Source organism: Vanessa atalanta, chromosome 17, assembly GCF_905147765.1.
Source record: "Vanessa atalanta chromosome 17, ilVanAtal1.2, whole genome shotgun sequence".
In the NCBI taxonomy this organism is placed as follows: Eukaryota; Metazoa; Arthropoda; class Insecta; order Lepidoptera; family Nymphalidae; genus Vanessa; species Vanessa atalanta.
The window spans coordinates 2,528,388-2,543,261 of record NC_061887.1 but is presented as its reverse complement, the minus strand read 5'-3'; the positions used below and the strand labels follow the sequence as shown (position 1 = coordinate 2,543,261).

Genomic DNA, 14,874 nt, shown 5'->3' with positions numbered 1-14,874 from the left:
CTTCACTTTTCAGTTTGACGTTTTTCTTTGTTTTTGACGTGTCTTGTCGCTTTCTCTGTATTTACAAAAAATATTACACTAGTATTTAAAACTTTATAATTATGTCGAGCGGTCAATGGGAAGTTGTCGGAAAAAGTAAGAAGTCTCAAAATGGTAAAGTTAAAAATATAAAGGAAGAGGAAAAAAAGGCGAGTAAAAATGGTACGAAACTTGAAGATGTTGGTAAGTTTAAATGTTAATAACTTAAAATTTTACTTTATTTTATGGTCTATTTTATATTTTCTTCTATATATTTTCTACTATTATTTTTAGTACCACATTCTCAAATAAAATCTTACTATTCGGGTATGGAAATTGACGACCCTAGAAAATCGCCAAAGGACAAAAAGAATGGAGAGAAAAAAAACAAAAAGCAAGACAAGAAATCCGAACCAGCAAAGCCGAAACCCCCTAAGACCATAGATGAGGCTTTAGAAGCTGTAAGATTAACAAAAAATTGTATTACAACCTACACTAAATTTAAACTTTTCAGTGAGCAATTTTAACCCACACAACTTTTTTTTTCTTATTAATTTTAAGTTATCTACAATAGTTACAAGTTGTCTACAAGCATATTGTATTAATTGAGTTTTTCTTCACTCCAGTACATTTTACTTTCACTTTGTCTTCAATTGCCTCACTCAATACATTTATTACAAAATGATTTAACATTTAGTTAGACCTGTATTGGATAACATTTAAAAACAAGATTATTATTACCTGTATATTAATCATAATAATTGATGTGTACTTTTAACAGATGGACCCATCAGAGCTGGCCAGCATCATTACTACTAACAAAGTACGATTTTCGAATGCACCATTGGTTTGGTTGAAAGAAGTAGCTAATTTTCTAAATTCAAAAATTCAAATTGAGGTTGATGACCCCACTTTTTCGAACTACCCTCCGATGTACCCGCTTTGTGTAACACCTGTAGAAATACGGAAGGCATTAGAGACTTTACTACAAGATGCCGGGAAAGCAAATGCTCAATTATTTTTTGATGTTACACTCACTGCCTTAGCCAATGACATGAGCAGAGGTTTGTATATTATCCAACTAAGTTTCTTAATCAAAATATTTTATTTCTTTTAGCTCAGGATTCATAATGGTAACTTAAAAAAAAATTTGGAAGACTTAGCTTTATTTTATCATCAATTTAGTATAAAGAGAATCTTAAGAATAAATACATAAATACAATTATATGTTTAACAAATGTATCAATGTATCTGTATTTTGAGACAAGATTAAAACCACAACTCCATCCATTAGCATACTTGGTTTTACAATGTAGTATAAAATTCATAGTTATCTATCTAATGTCAGAATTAAATCAAACCAAAATTAACATTATTGGTGAGAAACAAAAAATAAAAACTATAAATCAATAGTAAGGTTTGATGGTCTTGATACTTGTAGAAAGTTGTCAGATCAGACAACTTTACTCTTTTTATTACTTAAGTATTATTACATAACTGTCTTGCTCTGATACAATTTCCTTTCTTTTTTGCTACAATATATTACCAAATTTTTAAATAAAATGCAGTACAGTTTTTACTACCCATTCTTATATATCTATAGACGTTAAATTTATATTGATACTATTCACTCAATTTGTGTTTCTGATAAAAATCTAGTGCTTGATGAAATGTTCATCTATCTGCACTGTAGTATGGAATAGGTTGCAGAGCATCTCTTTAAGAGAACTGGGATGCTATGATTTATTGAACTGTACTGTTCTAAAATAATCTTATATTACTAGTTTGTATAATAAACTGTATTTTATTTCGATAAAATCCCATTCCTTATTAAGTTATGTAAGTTACATAAAACATAATCTGGACTGAATTTTTTTATGGCTTCTTGAATGTTTTAGAAAAGTAAGGGATGTAAGTGAAATTTAAAAATAATATTGCAAACAAAGTATTACCAGATGTTAACATAATTTTTATTCCAAGTCTTTTTTAGTTAATGTCTACTATATTGCAATTTATAGATATAAGATTTAATTGCAATTTTGTTTATTTTTATAAAAAATATAGTTAGACAGGCAAATGAGCCACCTATGGGTAAGTGGTTACGCTGCCCATAGAAATTGGTGCTGTAATCCTCTGGGAAACTAAGATGTTATGTCCCTTGTGCCTTTAGTTACACTGGCTCACTCACCCTCCAAACCAGACAGGCAAGGGTATCCTACCAGCAATTAAGAGTAAGAAATTTTCATATATGTGTTGTTTTAACAATATTTGTTCCATAGGTCAACCAGCCAATGGTCACCGATTGCTCCTACAAATGCTAGCAAACGAGTACCCTGAATTCTGCATATCTTCCATACCTAAAAGTGTCAGCCTGAGGACTTCATACCAAAATAGACCTCCTATTGGTCTCTCTTTGCTATGGACATTAGGGCAAGGTGGATTAGGAAACTTTGCTGTTGGATTAAAAGGTAGAACAATTTTTTTTATATATTTCATTTTTACGATACATGGAATTTTTGTATTTTATCAGTTTAAATATACAGAATTTATTTGATATATCTTGTTGATTTGGAAGCGAACATCGCTCTAACAATTACCGATGGAAAAAACTATGCTATAAATTGTTGTAATTCTCGAAAATATGTACAAAAAAAGTCAGCATATACATATCGTCTGTAGTTATGTTCCTTAAAAAGTTACAGACGTAAAAAGTAACAGTTTTATTTAAAAGGTATAATAGTATTCATCCTTATCAAATCAAATAACAAATTAATTTTACACGTAAACTATAAATAAATAATGTCTTTTACAATTTGCGATTCGTTTTAGAAATAATACGAGATATTTAAATAGCGTGACAAATATGCGAGTCGTGTTGTACGATGCATTAGCACAGTACAGGCGAATATATCATATGCTTTTTAAATATAAATAAGTATATTTTCATAGCCTAGGTATTCTTATCTGTTATCAAATTTTCACCTCCAAGGTCGGCGATAACCTGCATCTCGTAACCTGCCTTTAGTTTAAAACTTATGACATTTATTTAACACTATTTTATCTGCGGAATATGTTATTTTTATTTGTGTCTTAGGCTATCATATATTTTAAACATTTAAAAAAAAAAACATTCTGTTTTAACCCGTTCCACCGAGACTATGTCTGTATAAAAAAAAACTATTTTGTATTCAAAGTCATTCTTTAATAGAACAAAATATAATCACATTTATTTGTTATCTCCATATTAAAGCTTGTATCATTTTCAGCTTGGCAAGAAGTCTTTCTTCCTATTATAGAATTAAAGAATTACTCGAAGTACGTGATAGCTTACCTCTCCGACATACTAGATAAGCACGCAAGTATGGATGCAAAGGTAACACAAGATCAATTTTTGGCAATGTTCGACATGGTGAACAACAAACGGAATGCACTATCAAAGGATCTGTCAAGTGACCTTATAAAACAATTAAGTAAATTTAAGGTCAGTACCATTAAAACATTGCAATAAAATATTACTATACAAAAAAATACAAGTGAGTGACTATAAATTGAATGAACTTATAGGACTAAAAATATTTGCTATCTCTTTCTTATAACTGGGATTAGAAAGAAAAGCAAGTATTGTCTAATATCTTTTTTATTGCAATATTAAAGATCCAGCAGTACTATCATATTATTAGATAAAAAAAGTAATTATAAAATTTATTCCAGGATGTATATTTTAATAACAGTGGCAATAAATTACAAGTGACCTTTAACCAGCTGATGAAAAAACTGCCTAATCAATATCTAAGTGGTTCTATTTTGGATCCCTATAACGCTGTGCTGGTTGAGAGTTTAGTGGACTGCTTGGCACAGGATGACTCCTGTAATGCAACATGGAGACAATTGTTCCATAAATGCAGCAAACAATCTGCAACATTGATAGAATTTATAGGTATGAACATCGTATGTATATTACATTTGTGTGAAATTTACAATATGGTGTTCTTGTGTGTCAGGGGAAACATTAACCGTAGCATAATTCTAATAATATTTTTATAATAAAAAGATTAGTCAAAATCTTAACAAAATATTTAATACATGTCGAGCCTTTAACTAGTATTTTAACTACTTGATATAGAAAAATGTGATTTTCATAAATCTACAAGTAATATAAAAAGAAATTGCGCTAAGACTCAAGGGTTCATTTTGTTCCAGATACTAATTGGACTAAAGTAAGCCCAAGATTAAAGAAGAAATCTTTGAAAATAACTATATCACAATACATGGAGGTTTGTGGGGAAACATTGAAAGGCAAGAAGAAGGATGAGACTGTTGTTAAAACAAAAAAAATTTGCCAGGTTAGTTAATTATATTATTTTTATCTGCTACTTATTTTGCTATCTTATTAAAATATAAACATTTTTTTTTGTGTAATTGCATATAATATCATTGTATAAAAAACAAAATATATGTGTTATTTATTTTCTAAGCTTTATTGCAAAAACGTCATAATTGTATCATAGGATAATGACGACCTCCGTGGTCGAGTAGTGTGTACACCGGTTTTCATGGGTACGCCACTCCGAGGTCCCGGGTTCGATTCCCGGCCGAGTCGATGTAGAAAAAGTTCATTAGTTTTCTATGTTGTCTTGGATCTGGGTGTTTGTGGTACCGTCGTTACTTCTGATTTCCATAACACAAGTGCTTTAGCTACTTACATTGGGATCAAAGTAATGTATGTGATGTTGTCCAATATTTATATCATATTATATTTATACATATATCATCATAGTATATATTTAGTATATATACAAGGTTATTGATGAGTTGCATTTTTGACTTATTATGAAAAAAACTAAAAAACTTAAAATTATCGCAAATATTCACCCCAGTCATCTCCTAACGGGAATAAGTCGATTTAACAATAATTCTGTATATGTGTTATAAAAAAAATGTGTTTTTGTAACATTCGTTAATAAACCCTAAATATAAAAATAAAACTAATAAAGATACACAGTAGGGTAAATCTTGCATAGGGGTGTAAACCCTAAATGTAGGGTAGGTGACCTCGAAAACTATTCAGGATATCGATAGTATTGTTCACGAGAGCTATCGATAGTATATCGATAGAATTGACACGAGACAATACTATAAATAGACTCAATACTATCTCTAGCACCTGAACTATCGATAGTCTATCGATAGTGGACTATCGATATGCAACACTAGTGTAAACTTTATCACTATAACAACCTACATGACAGAAAATTAAATAAGAAATTTATAAAACAAAAAAATAGTTGAGTGAATGGAGAATATAAAAAGACAACAATATAATAATCATTCATAAAATAAAAAAGAAAAGAAATTACAAAAAAAAAATACTAAAGATAAATAATATAATTGAGTGGATAAATAATAAATTCGTTGAGTTTTAATCAATATCTACTGTTTTAATAATTAAAATAAATATCTTTTTTTTTTGTATTACAACTTGTAATAATACTAATAAAAACAATAAATTTTATCATAGAATACGGTTAACCGAGAAAAGGTGTGGAGCTTTTTTACGCGTGGTCACACCGCTATTTAGTTTCAATGCCAAACGAAATCGAAAAGGACGTTTGTGACGAGTGTCGATCGAAATTGATTTTGTGTTTTTTTGTTTCGATTAAATATCCGTACTACGTATAACTAATTTACGGGGTAACTCTTAAAAACTATAATCTTTAGTGTAATAAGCAGTTGATTGGTAAGTCTTACTAATGATTAATCGTATTTATTACAAATATACGGGTAAAATTTTCCGTAGCTTTATGGGCGTACCGCGCAAATAACGTTTCTAGTTGAAATGTGATTTTTTCTTGTTTCGGAAACAAGATTTACTACTCTTCTACATAAGCATTCTCTTCGCGCCCAATATTATTTCTCAGTAACAGTTAACTACGACGTGTTACATCCGTTTATCGAACTCAGTGGGAGTCTCACTTATATTTTAGTAAAGAATATTGTTTAATGTCCTTTTTATATTCACGTGAAGTTTATACGCAATACTCGTTGAATTTATAAACATTGTATGTTATTAAAACAACTTCAGTACCAAGTGTGCATTATTCATATAAAAAGCTAGAGGTAAATTCATTGTTATTTCGTACATTAAATAATTATTCTTATTTTGTTGTTTAATAGAATCTAATAAGAAATACTACTTTCATTTACCTACTTTGTCCATTTTAAATATTATTACATGAAAAAGCAATACCAATGACTAAGTTTATCTAAAAGCACCGAAACGTAAATAAATTCAGTTTATTTTCATACAGATGTGAATTCCGGGAATGTTGTAGTCGTATTTGAATAAGTACACGATTATAAGTGCTATGTTTTGTATTTGATTGTAAACTTACTTTACACAGTAATTTATTGATCTTTACTATATTATTGAAGGGTAAAAATATTCTTGTAAGATAGAATGTGAAAGTTATATTTTAGAGATATGCTAATTAATAGAATTAAAATATAGTTCTATTTTTTGTCGTATTTTTAAAATTAATATATGAGTAAATATTATAGGTCAAACTATAAGATAACATTTCTTTGACAGAAAGGTAAAATAAATTGAATCTTTCCTGTTTGTCTTAATTATATATATAGGACATTAATACAAAAAAGGAATGCAGGAAAAAATTTTATTAATCAAATCAATATTTATATAAAGCATGTCATGCACTATCCATAGTTGATAATGTTTTAAACTATTTATTTACGAAATTATTATCCTATCATGTTAATTTATAATCAATTAATTTTTTTCTTTATGGCAAACAAAATTCATGTACCATCTTTTTTTTCTTTATCCAATGTAAATATGACTAAAAATAATCTGAATGTGATATTATTTTCTTTACAGGATATTCTAGACAGGATGACAAGCACTAGAAGGTTCCCTTGGCTATGGGCCAGCTTCTTCCTACTGGTCGGAATTGCCGGACTGATCGGATATGATGTATCAAGAGTCAACGGCAATTTCCCAAGTGAGTATTTCATTGTTTCTTTTTATGTAACTAATGCTTGAGATGTCTAGTTTTATTATATATAGATCCAAGTTAGTAACACAAAAATCACAAACTGCAATACAATTCACTCAAACCAAATACAAAATAACTGTCTATAAGAAATACCAATAAAGTTCTGTTACATTAGTAATGTAAATTAAATTACTCATATCTTTACAAATGTCTGAAAATTGTGGCATTTCATCATACAAATTATATAAAATAGTTTTAACTAAGCTGTAAAGAAAATAATTTTGTAAATACTCATAAAGAAGCATTTATTTTATTATATACAAATGCTGATTATATAGGAATTTTGAGCAGGTGCTTGACACCATTCATGTTTAATTCAAAGTTTGTTTATCTATTTCCATTGAACTTGAAGGTATCATAATCTATTACTTTTATGTATACTCAAGGGCTCTTTAAAGATTCAATTAATAATTTAATCAGGGCTGGCTCAATGATTACAACACATGAATCATAAATGAAGATTAAAAGTTCCAGCAAGGTCAAAGAAACACAGAATTTTCATATACTTACAGCATGCTTAACTGCGTAGGAAAAACATTGTGAGAAAACTTGATTGCGGTTCTAAACCCAGGCAAGCACCACTGAATTTTCATGTGCTTAATTTGTGTTCATAATTCATCTTGTGCTCAGCGATGAAGGAAAGCATTGCGTGGAAACCTTCATGCGTCTAATTTCAACGAAATTCTGCCACATGAGTATCCACCAACTTGCATTGAAGCTGCGTGGAATATGTTCCAAACCTTCTCCACAAAGGGAGAGGAGGCCTTAGCCTGTTAATGTAATGTAATAAAAAATGAATCTGCTACGTGTGTATTGACTGACTTGCATTGAAGCAGCATGATGGTATAAACTCCAAACCATAAATAGAGATACCTTAGTCCAACATTGGCTTAGTTAAAGGCTGACTTTACAGCTAGTTGTATGAAATATTTCACTGCCAAAATATATGCTTTGTGTAAACAAAATAGTAGTAAATCATATACATAAAGATTGTTGTAGATAAGATATATAATTAATTGTTAATATATATTTTGTTAATACTGAAGTTATTTTATAAAGTAATAACAGTTCAATTTACATCGGAACTGTATTATAATTTATATAATAGATGTTTGAGTTAAATTATTTAATATATATAAGTTATATTTGGAAAATATATACATATAATAGATTAGATATGACCATTTAACCTATGGACTTCACTCTTACCATTGCAATGCTATCACTATTTATAATTTCATTTTCATAACAAATAATTATGTAAAGATATAATTATTCTGAATAAAGTATTTATGAAATAGTTACAACTTTAGTGATTCAATTTTAAAAACGAACACTTTAATTAAATAAATATTTATTTATTTATTTAAATATATTTAGCAAACTAACAATCAATCATATTATAATTTTTTATAATATTATTACAGAGAGTGCAACAGGAAAACTTCTAAATGATCTTGGTCTCCTTGAACAAAGTCAGCATGTCTGGAGGAAAACGTTATCCACTTCAGCTCGGGGCTATTTATGGCTGGAAACAAATGCACCAATTTACTACAATACCACAATGGAAGCCTGCACACCATACGCTCAACTATCAAAGGAGGCATTTATAATAGCCTTGAAGAAAACTGGCATTTTATACACAAATTTGAAAGAATATGTTGTCGCAAAAACTCCTGTAGTGGTGGCCACGATTGAGCAATACGCACCTGGAGTCATAGATACTGTCCAAAGCTATGCCGTTAGTGGATATGTGGCTGTGAGAAAATATTCAAATGATTATTACCAAATAACACTTGAATATCTGAGTACAAAAGTGTTTATGTAAGTGTCTCATTTTGATTTTTATTTATTATGGTATTTTCTTTTTCTGCACAGTACTATATTATATTTTTTTTATATTTCTAGTGGCGAATGGGCACCAGAAATTCTCCAGAATAAGACACAATTGGCTTTGAATGCTACCAGATTCCATATGAAATCCTATTTCCACTGGTTCCGGGAACAAGTCAATGTATACTCGGAGATACCCTGAAGTTTGTAGTAATTGTGATGTGAGAGACGTTGTCGAGTGCAGTAAAAGATTTATTTTTCAGGGGTGCCAGAACAGCTTCGGTTTTTAATTTGTTAATCTCACAAAATATTTTTAGTAAATAAGTTGTTACAAATAATTTCTATAATATATCAATTTCTAACTTGAAATACACTTCAGTTTTGAAGTGTTTTTTAAAGTTGAAAGATCATTTGGAACAATTATTTATATATTTTCATATGCTATACCTTTTTGGTTGTATTTTTGTAGAGTTTAGATATGTTAATGAATCAATATCACAATTCATGATGTATTTGTATACAACGAAATTAAAATTTAACATCAATCATCTGTGGAAGCAAATGGTATCATATCATTTTAGCAATTAAAACAATTAACATGACAATTAAGACTGTATTCTGACAAAATATCAGTATTTTGAAAATACATTCCTGTAAATGCATTTTAAAATCTTAATCATTTCGCAATAAATTAAATATTATGAGTTGGATGTCTTCGCTTTATTATTTTTAACAAAAATGTGAGATGTTAATAAGTTTTTGTAGTGTATTTATTTGTGTTGATAAAGTTTGTGTGTTTTAAATGTTGAATACAGAATTTAAATTATAGAGGAATAAATTTCTACATTGTTTTATTTCAACAAAATTAAATATGAGCATAATAACTTGTTACTCGTGAGACTTCAAATGATACTATATAATTAGCACTGCTTTCTTATTATACGTTATTAAATATAAAATAAAGAGGTGTATCATAACAACACATTAGTCTTGAATAGTATCTTAGAAAGTCAAATATATCAAATCAAATCAAAATATACTTTATTCAAGTAGGCTTTTACAAGCACTTTTGAATCGTCATCCCCTGACCGATTTCTGCCATTTTCAAAGGAGAATACCTAATAGCGTTGGACATCATGTTTTCAATCAGGAGATGGTAAATCTGATTCGATCAGAAAATGACTTACTGAACAGCAAATCAGCAAGGTGCCATTAAGTGGTCGGACCCGGGGTTTGAAGCCAAGATCTCGGGATCTTCAATCTTAGTACTAGTAGCCACTAAACCAACAAGGAGCTAAAATATATATCAACACGTCAACTCATTCTTTTCAAAATATAATGTATTATAGTATATGGAGAGGTCAGAAGATATGGTGCTTATAAAAAGGTAAACGTAGGTATAGTTTTAGGTTCATTCTCCCTGAATTTTATTTCATAAATAATTATATATAGATAGTTTTAGATGGGACTTGGGATAAAAAGTCGGAAGAACAATCAAAAACGAATTCTGAATAGTCTCCGTTCCGTGGATAAACATGGAAGCAATTTTTTTAATTGCGTTTTTGATAAAATCTTCATTATGTTCCAGGCACTTCAACTGAATTGTTTACTGACTTTAATCAACTCCAATGTTTACAACAACTAATTTATAATTTGCTTAGTATTTAAAAGTAAAAATATTTAAAGAAAACATTTTATTAGCTTGCTTATGTTTATAAAATAAAAATAACAAAATAATACATCAATGTCTTTATTCCAACACTGAAATATGTAATATACACTGTTAGTAAGCACTCTATTTTTGTAGTCCGGTGTTGACATAAATAAAGTCCAGAAATACCTCTTTGTAAACTAATTTAACTTATTACTAAAGAACAATTTTTTGGTGTTATTATAAATAGCTTCTGCTAATTCATCAATATTTTCTTTTCTAATGGCAGAAAGTATCTCCAGCACTTGCCTGTAAAAGTCAATAAAAAAAATTAATAATATTTGTTGTATTTTATAAGGTAGTTTTATATTTAAAATTATAAATATTTTTTACTCACACAATGTTAACTGGTTCATTTCTTCCTTTTACTTGATTATTTGACTCAACTGAGTATTTTTCCTTTTTGACTGAAGGGAATTTTGTAACCACATGAGCGTAGCCTGGATGTGTGGCTTTAACTTCACACCATGGACAGTCTGTCTCAATCATCAACCTATCCTGAGGTATCTTTGCCGCTACCTCTAAGTTTTCCTTTGTCCTTAGTGAACTGAAATATTGTTTCTTAAATTATTTTTGTTTATGTTTTAATCTCACACTATTCAAATATAATTTAACAACTATTTACCATCCATTTATACCAATGTATAAGTCCAATTCCAGAATCTTCTCTAGTGCCTCACGAGACCCATCAAAGGAATGTACAACACCACCAACTATTATTTCTTTGTTTCTACTCAAGATTTCAACAAGATCATCGGCAGCAGCTCGACAATGAAGAAACAAGGGCAATTGGAATTCACTGCTCAATTGTAATTGTAATTCAAAGTATCTATTGGAAGAAATAACAATTATTTATTATTATTCATATACAACAGATAAATTGTTATAATAATTTCTCATAATTATTGTATTAGGTTATGACTATGAAAATATGATATGGATAATCGTCTCCTGCTAAGCTGACAGTTTGAAACTTACTAGAACTCCATTATAACCTGATGCATACCAGAAATAACAGAATTTCATTGAACGCAAGCAAATGCATTTTTGTTATATTTTTTTTACTACAAATTAAAAAAAATAATTAAAAATAATAAAGAACTGCTTAGTTCAATTTGAATTTTTCATATTTTAATTTTTTATTAATAAAATAAGTAATTAATAAATACTTACTTTAACTGGACATCTTTCTCACAAAAATGTAATCTCTCATAGTCAAGCCCACACTCCCCAATTGCTACAACTTTATCTCTGTTTTCTTTTATCAATGCTTTTAGATCATTGAGATATGTATCAGAGTCTTCTACAAAGTCATTACACCTTGTTGGATGACATCCTACGGTAGAAAATAATCGTGCTGAAAATTACATTGCAAGTACAAACAACTATTACTAAAAATGTTTATACTTACACACTAAAACATAAAATGTATCTAAGTGTTATGTATTCTGTGTGAAACTTAAACTATTGATAATAAATTATGAAATTCTACTAATAAACCTAATAAATCATAAATTATTTTCATAAACATATTTTTTGTTCGGAGAATATTTAAATGATCTTGATCTTGATCTAATAATTATTAACATTCTGATCTTGGTTTTTTATAATTATTTGCATATCTATTTTAATATAATATATAGAAGAGATTAGTAGTATATAACTATTACAGTAGTAAACTACTACTGGATGAAAGAAACTTGTTTATAAAAAAAAACAATCTGTGTGGACTAATTAACAAGTTTATAACAATAAAATAGAATATTATGTTTAGAACATTATATCCTATTTTTACTATATATATTGTTATTGAAATAATTTTACACTTAATATAACTTTCTGTTTTCTCTACTTTTGTTTTATAATAAAATAGTTCTTGTATTTAGTATGTACATATGTATATACAGTAAAAGTTCAGAGAAAAAAAATACATAGTTTAGTTTTAAAAATGTACCTAACTTAATTACTTTGTAAAAAATATCACTTACAATCGGTACGAGACAATTCGATAGCTTTCTTGCTGTCTAATAAGCTTCCTCCAGTAATAATCATTTTGTCCATACCAGCCGACCAGGAGCGATTTAGAACTTTTTCCAAATCAGGTTCATGTTTTTTCGAACCGTGATATATTCCTTGATACATCTCATCGGTCAAATTAGCACCGATATCTAAAATTAAATAATTATTTAATTCTTGTTTGTGCGACTAACCTCACAACATTCAAAAATACATTATGAATTTACGACAAAAATTAACTAACTATTTATTAACTAACCTATAAATTTTTTAATTGTAGTCATTCTTTTCATTAAGAAGTTTTATAATCAATCCCTTTGCTTTTCAGTTTAAAAAACTACCTTAATATTTAGTTTATTCGATTTGACAATTGACAGATAACACTGCGTGGAGCGACTGGTGCGCCAGCAATCGTAAATAAAATTAAAAAAAACAAAACAAATGATAATACATATTTATTTATCACAAGTAAAAAATAGCTCATGCATATACATTAAACGTTCGATATTCGAAATAAATTAATCGGAAAAATAAACTTTATTTATTATATTTAGCGAATTTGCACATGTAAAATTAGGGTTTAACTATAATTAGACAGAATGCAGTAAGACAAAATTTGTAATACCTACGAACTACTGTTTAACAATCTAATCGTATGAATTCAAATATTAATTTCGTCTTTATGTAATAAAAAATGTTAGCTTCTCGTAAATGTAGTAGTATATTTCCGTTAACTACAACGAGTATCAATTAAAATCAGAATCACAAAAACAGAAGATTAACGTTAATATTCTGAAAGATTTTAGTAAAAGTTCAACCAAGTCTGTTTTTGCTGTTTGACAAATATCCTGTATTAATTATTAGATATAAAATACGTTATTCAGTATACGTAGCTAAAATTCCATCATTATATTGTGATTTTCAGAATAACTTATTAATGTGAGTTTTTTTTTCTTTTACGTAATTTTAGTGATTCATGGGAAGAACAAAATATGTACTTCGTTTAATGTAAGTCATAACGTTAGTACCAGGCAAAAAAAAAAAAAAACTAAAATATATTTACCACAGTTAGTTTTATCTCTTAAACAAGTTTTTGTCGAAGGAACATGTCTCGTCTTCCTTTTTATAATATTGCTAATAAAATATTTAAATGTCAGCTTCGGTCAAAGACTCGTCACTCGTCGGTGAACTTTCAATCATAGCTTATGTATATAAACTAAATCTATGGTTTTGGTATCATATGATAATAGTATAATATGATTTATGCTCAAGATCTTAATTTAAAAGAGTTACAAATAAAACCTTCTTTATTAAAACACTATCTTAGGGTAATTTGTCTATGTAACATCGATATTTGTACGAAAGCAGATGAGCTAGCGTTACCGTATAATATTTAAACATATGTAGGTATATATATTCAGCGCAGCGGCTAAGTCCATATTTCTTGCTCATTTTTAAAAATATAATCGATATTTATTTTTAAGTCTTTACGGTGCCACCCACGAGATAAAAATGTTTACTTATGATCCAATCTTAATTTTTAAATAAAATACATAGGTCAATATAAAAAACGTACTATTTCTGTAAATCATTTACAGAAATAGTACGTTGGTTTAGAGTTCCTAACTTAGGTACTAAATTCTCTAAGATAAAAAAAAATAAGAAAAAAATATTGATCGTCGCCTCCTAATGACCATTTTATGATGCTTTCGTAATATCATAAAATATGTTTATTGATATTTTGACATACACATTATTATTTACAAGAAACTATAATAAACTGCTGCCTACCTACACATAGTTAATGGTTCTGTTTAACATAATTAAAGTTTAACATAATTCCAAAAAAAAACGTTCAAAAATATCAAAAAATAAAAATCTCTTTTTTGTCGTGGGACAACCCGGTTAGAGCGAAAGTCCCCTTGATGTTATGTGTAAATTATCTTAATATATGTATGTGATAGCTTGATATCGTCTATGCCAAATAGCCGACACTATAGTCACGTGTCTATATATATATATCTGTAACGGGGGAGGGGGAAGTTTTTAGCAAAGATACTTAGATTAAAACTATGTCTAACAGGCACAATAAAATAAATTGACAACGTTTGAGCCTAATTAAATGTCAAGAAATAAAATTATAATAATATAAGATCCCGTGTGAATTAAAATAATAACAAAATATGAGTTTAAATAATGTTATATAAAATTGTATAAAATAGA

At 28.5% G+C, this 14,874-nt stretch overlaps 2 protein-coding genes across 3 annotated transcripts; one reads left to right on the top strand and one right to left on the bottom strand.

The window, feature by feature from the left end:
• Positions 1–32: 32 nt before the first annotated feature.
• On the top strand, positions 33–9,656 carry LOC125070495 (transmembrane protein 214). The gene is made up of 10 exons (XM_047680386.1): positions 33–222; positions 313–479; positions 800–1,082; positions 2,298–2,486; positions 3,285–3,499; positions 3,730–3,955; positions 4,219–4,361; positions 6,914–7,037; positions 8,519–8,915; positions 9,000–9,656. The coding sequence occupies exons 1-10, from the start codon at positions 102–104 to the stop codon at positions 9,124–9,126; spliced, it is 1,992 nt and encodes a 663-aa protein (XP_047536342.1). The 5' UTR covers positions 33–101; the 3' UTR covers positions 9,127–9,656.
• A 1,002-nt stretch (positions 9,657–10,658) lies between these two features.
• Positions 10,659–13,807, bottom strand: LOC125070396 (deoxyribonuclease TATDN1). 2 transcript variants are annotated; one of them, XM_047680251.1, is made up of 7 exons: positions 13,715–13,793; positions 12,911–13,047; positions 12,624–12,803; positions 11,809–11,992; positions 11,261–11,464; positions 10,973–11,182; positions 10,659–10,884 (listed from the first exon to the last, which is right to left on the bottom strand). In XM_047680251.1, exons 2-7 carry the CDS (start codon positions 12,942–12,944, stop codon positions 10,776–10,778), a joined length of 921 nt encoding a protein of 306 aa, XP_047536207.1. In that variant the 5' UTR covers positions 12,945–13,047; positions 13,715–13,793; the 3' UTR covers positions 10,659–10,775. The 2 variants fall into 2 exon arrangements, with proteins under 2 accessions (XP_047536207.1, XP_047536208.1); XM_047680252.1 differs by lacking the exon at positions 12,911–13,047 and having other exon boundaries at positions 13,715–13,807.
• Between the last annotated feature and the right edge of the window lie 1,067 nt (positions 13,808–14,874).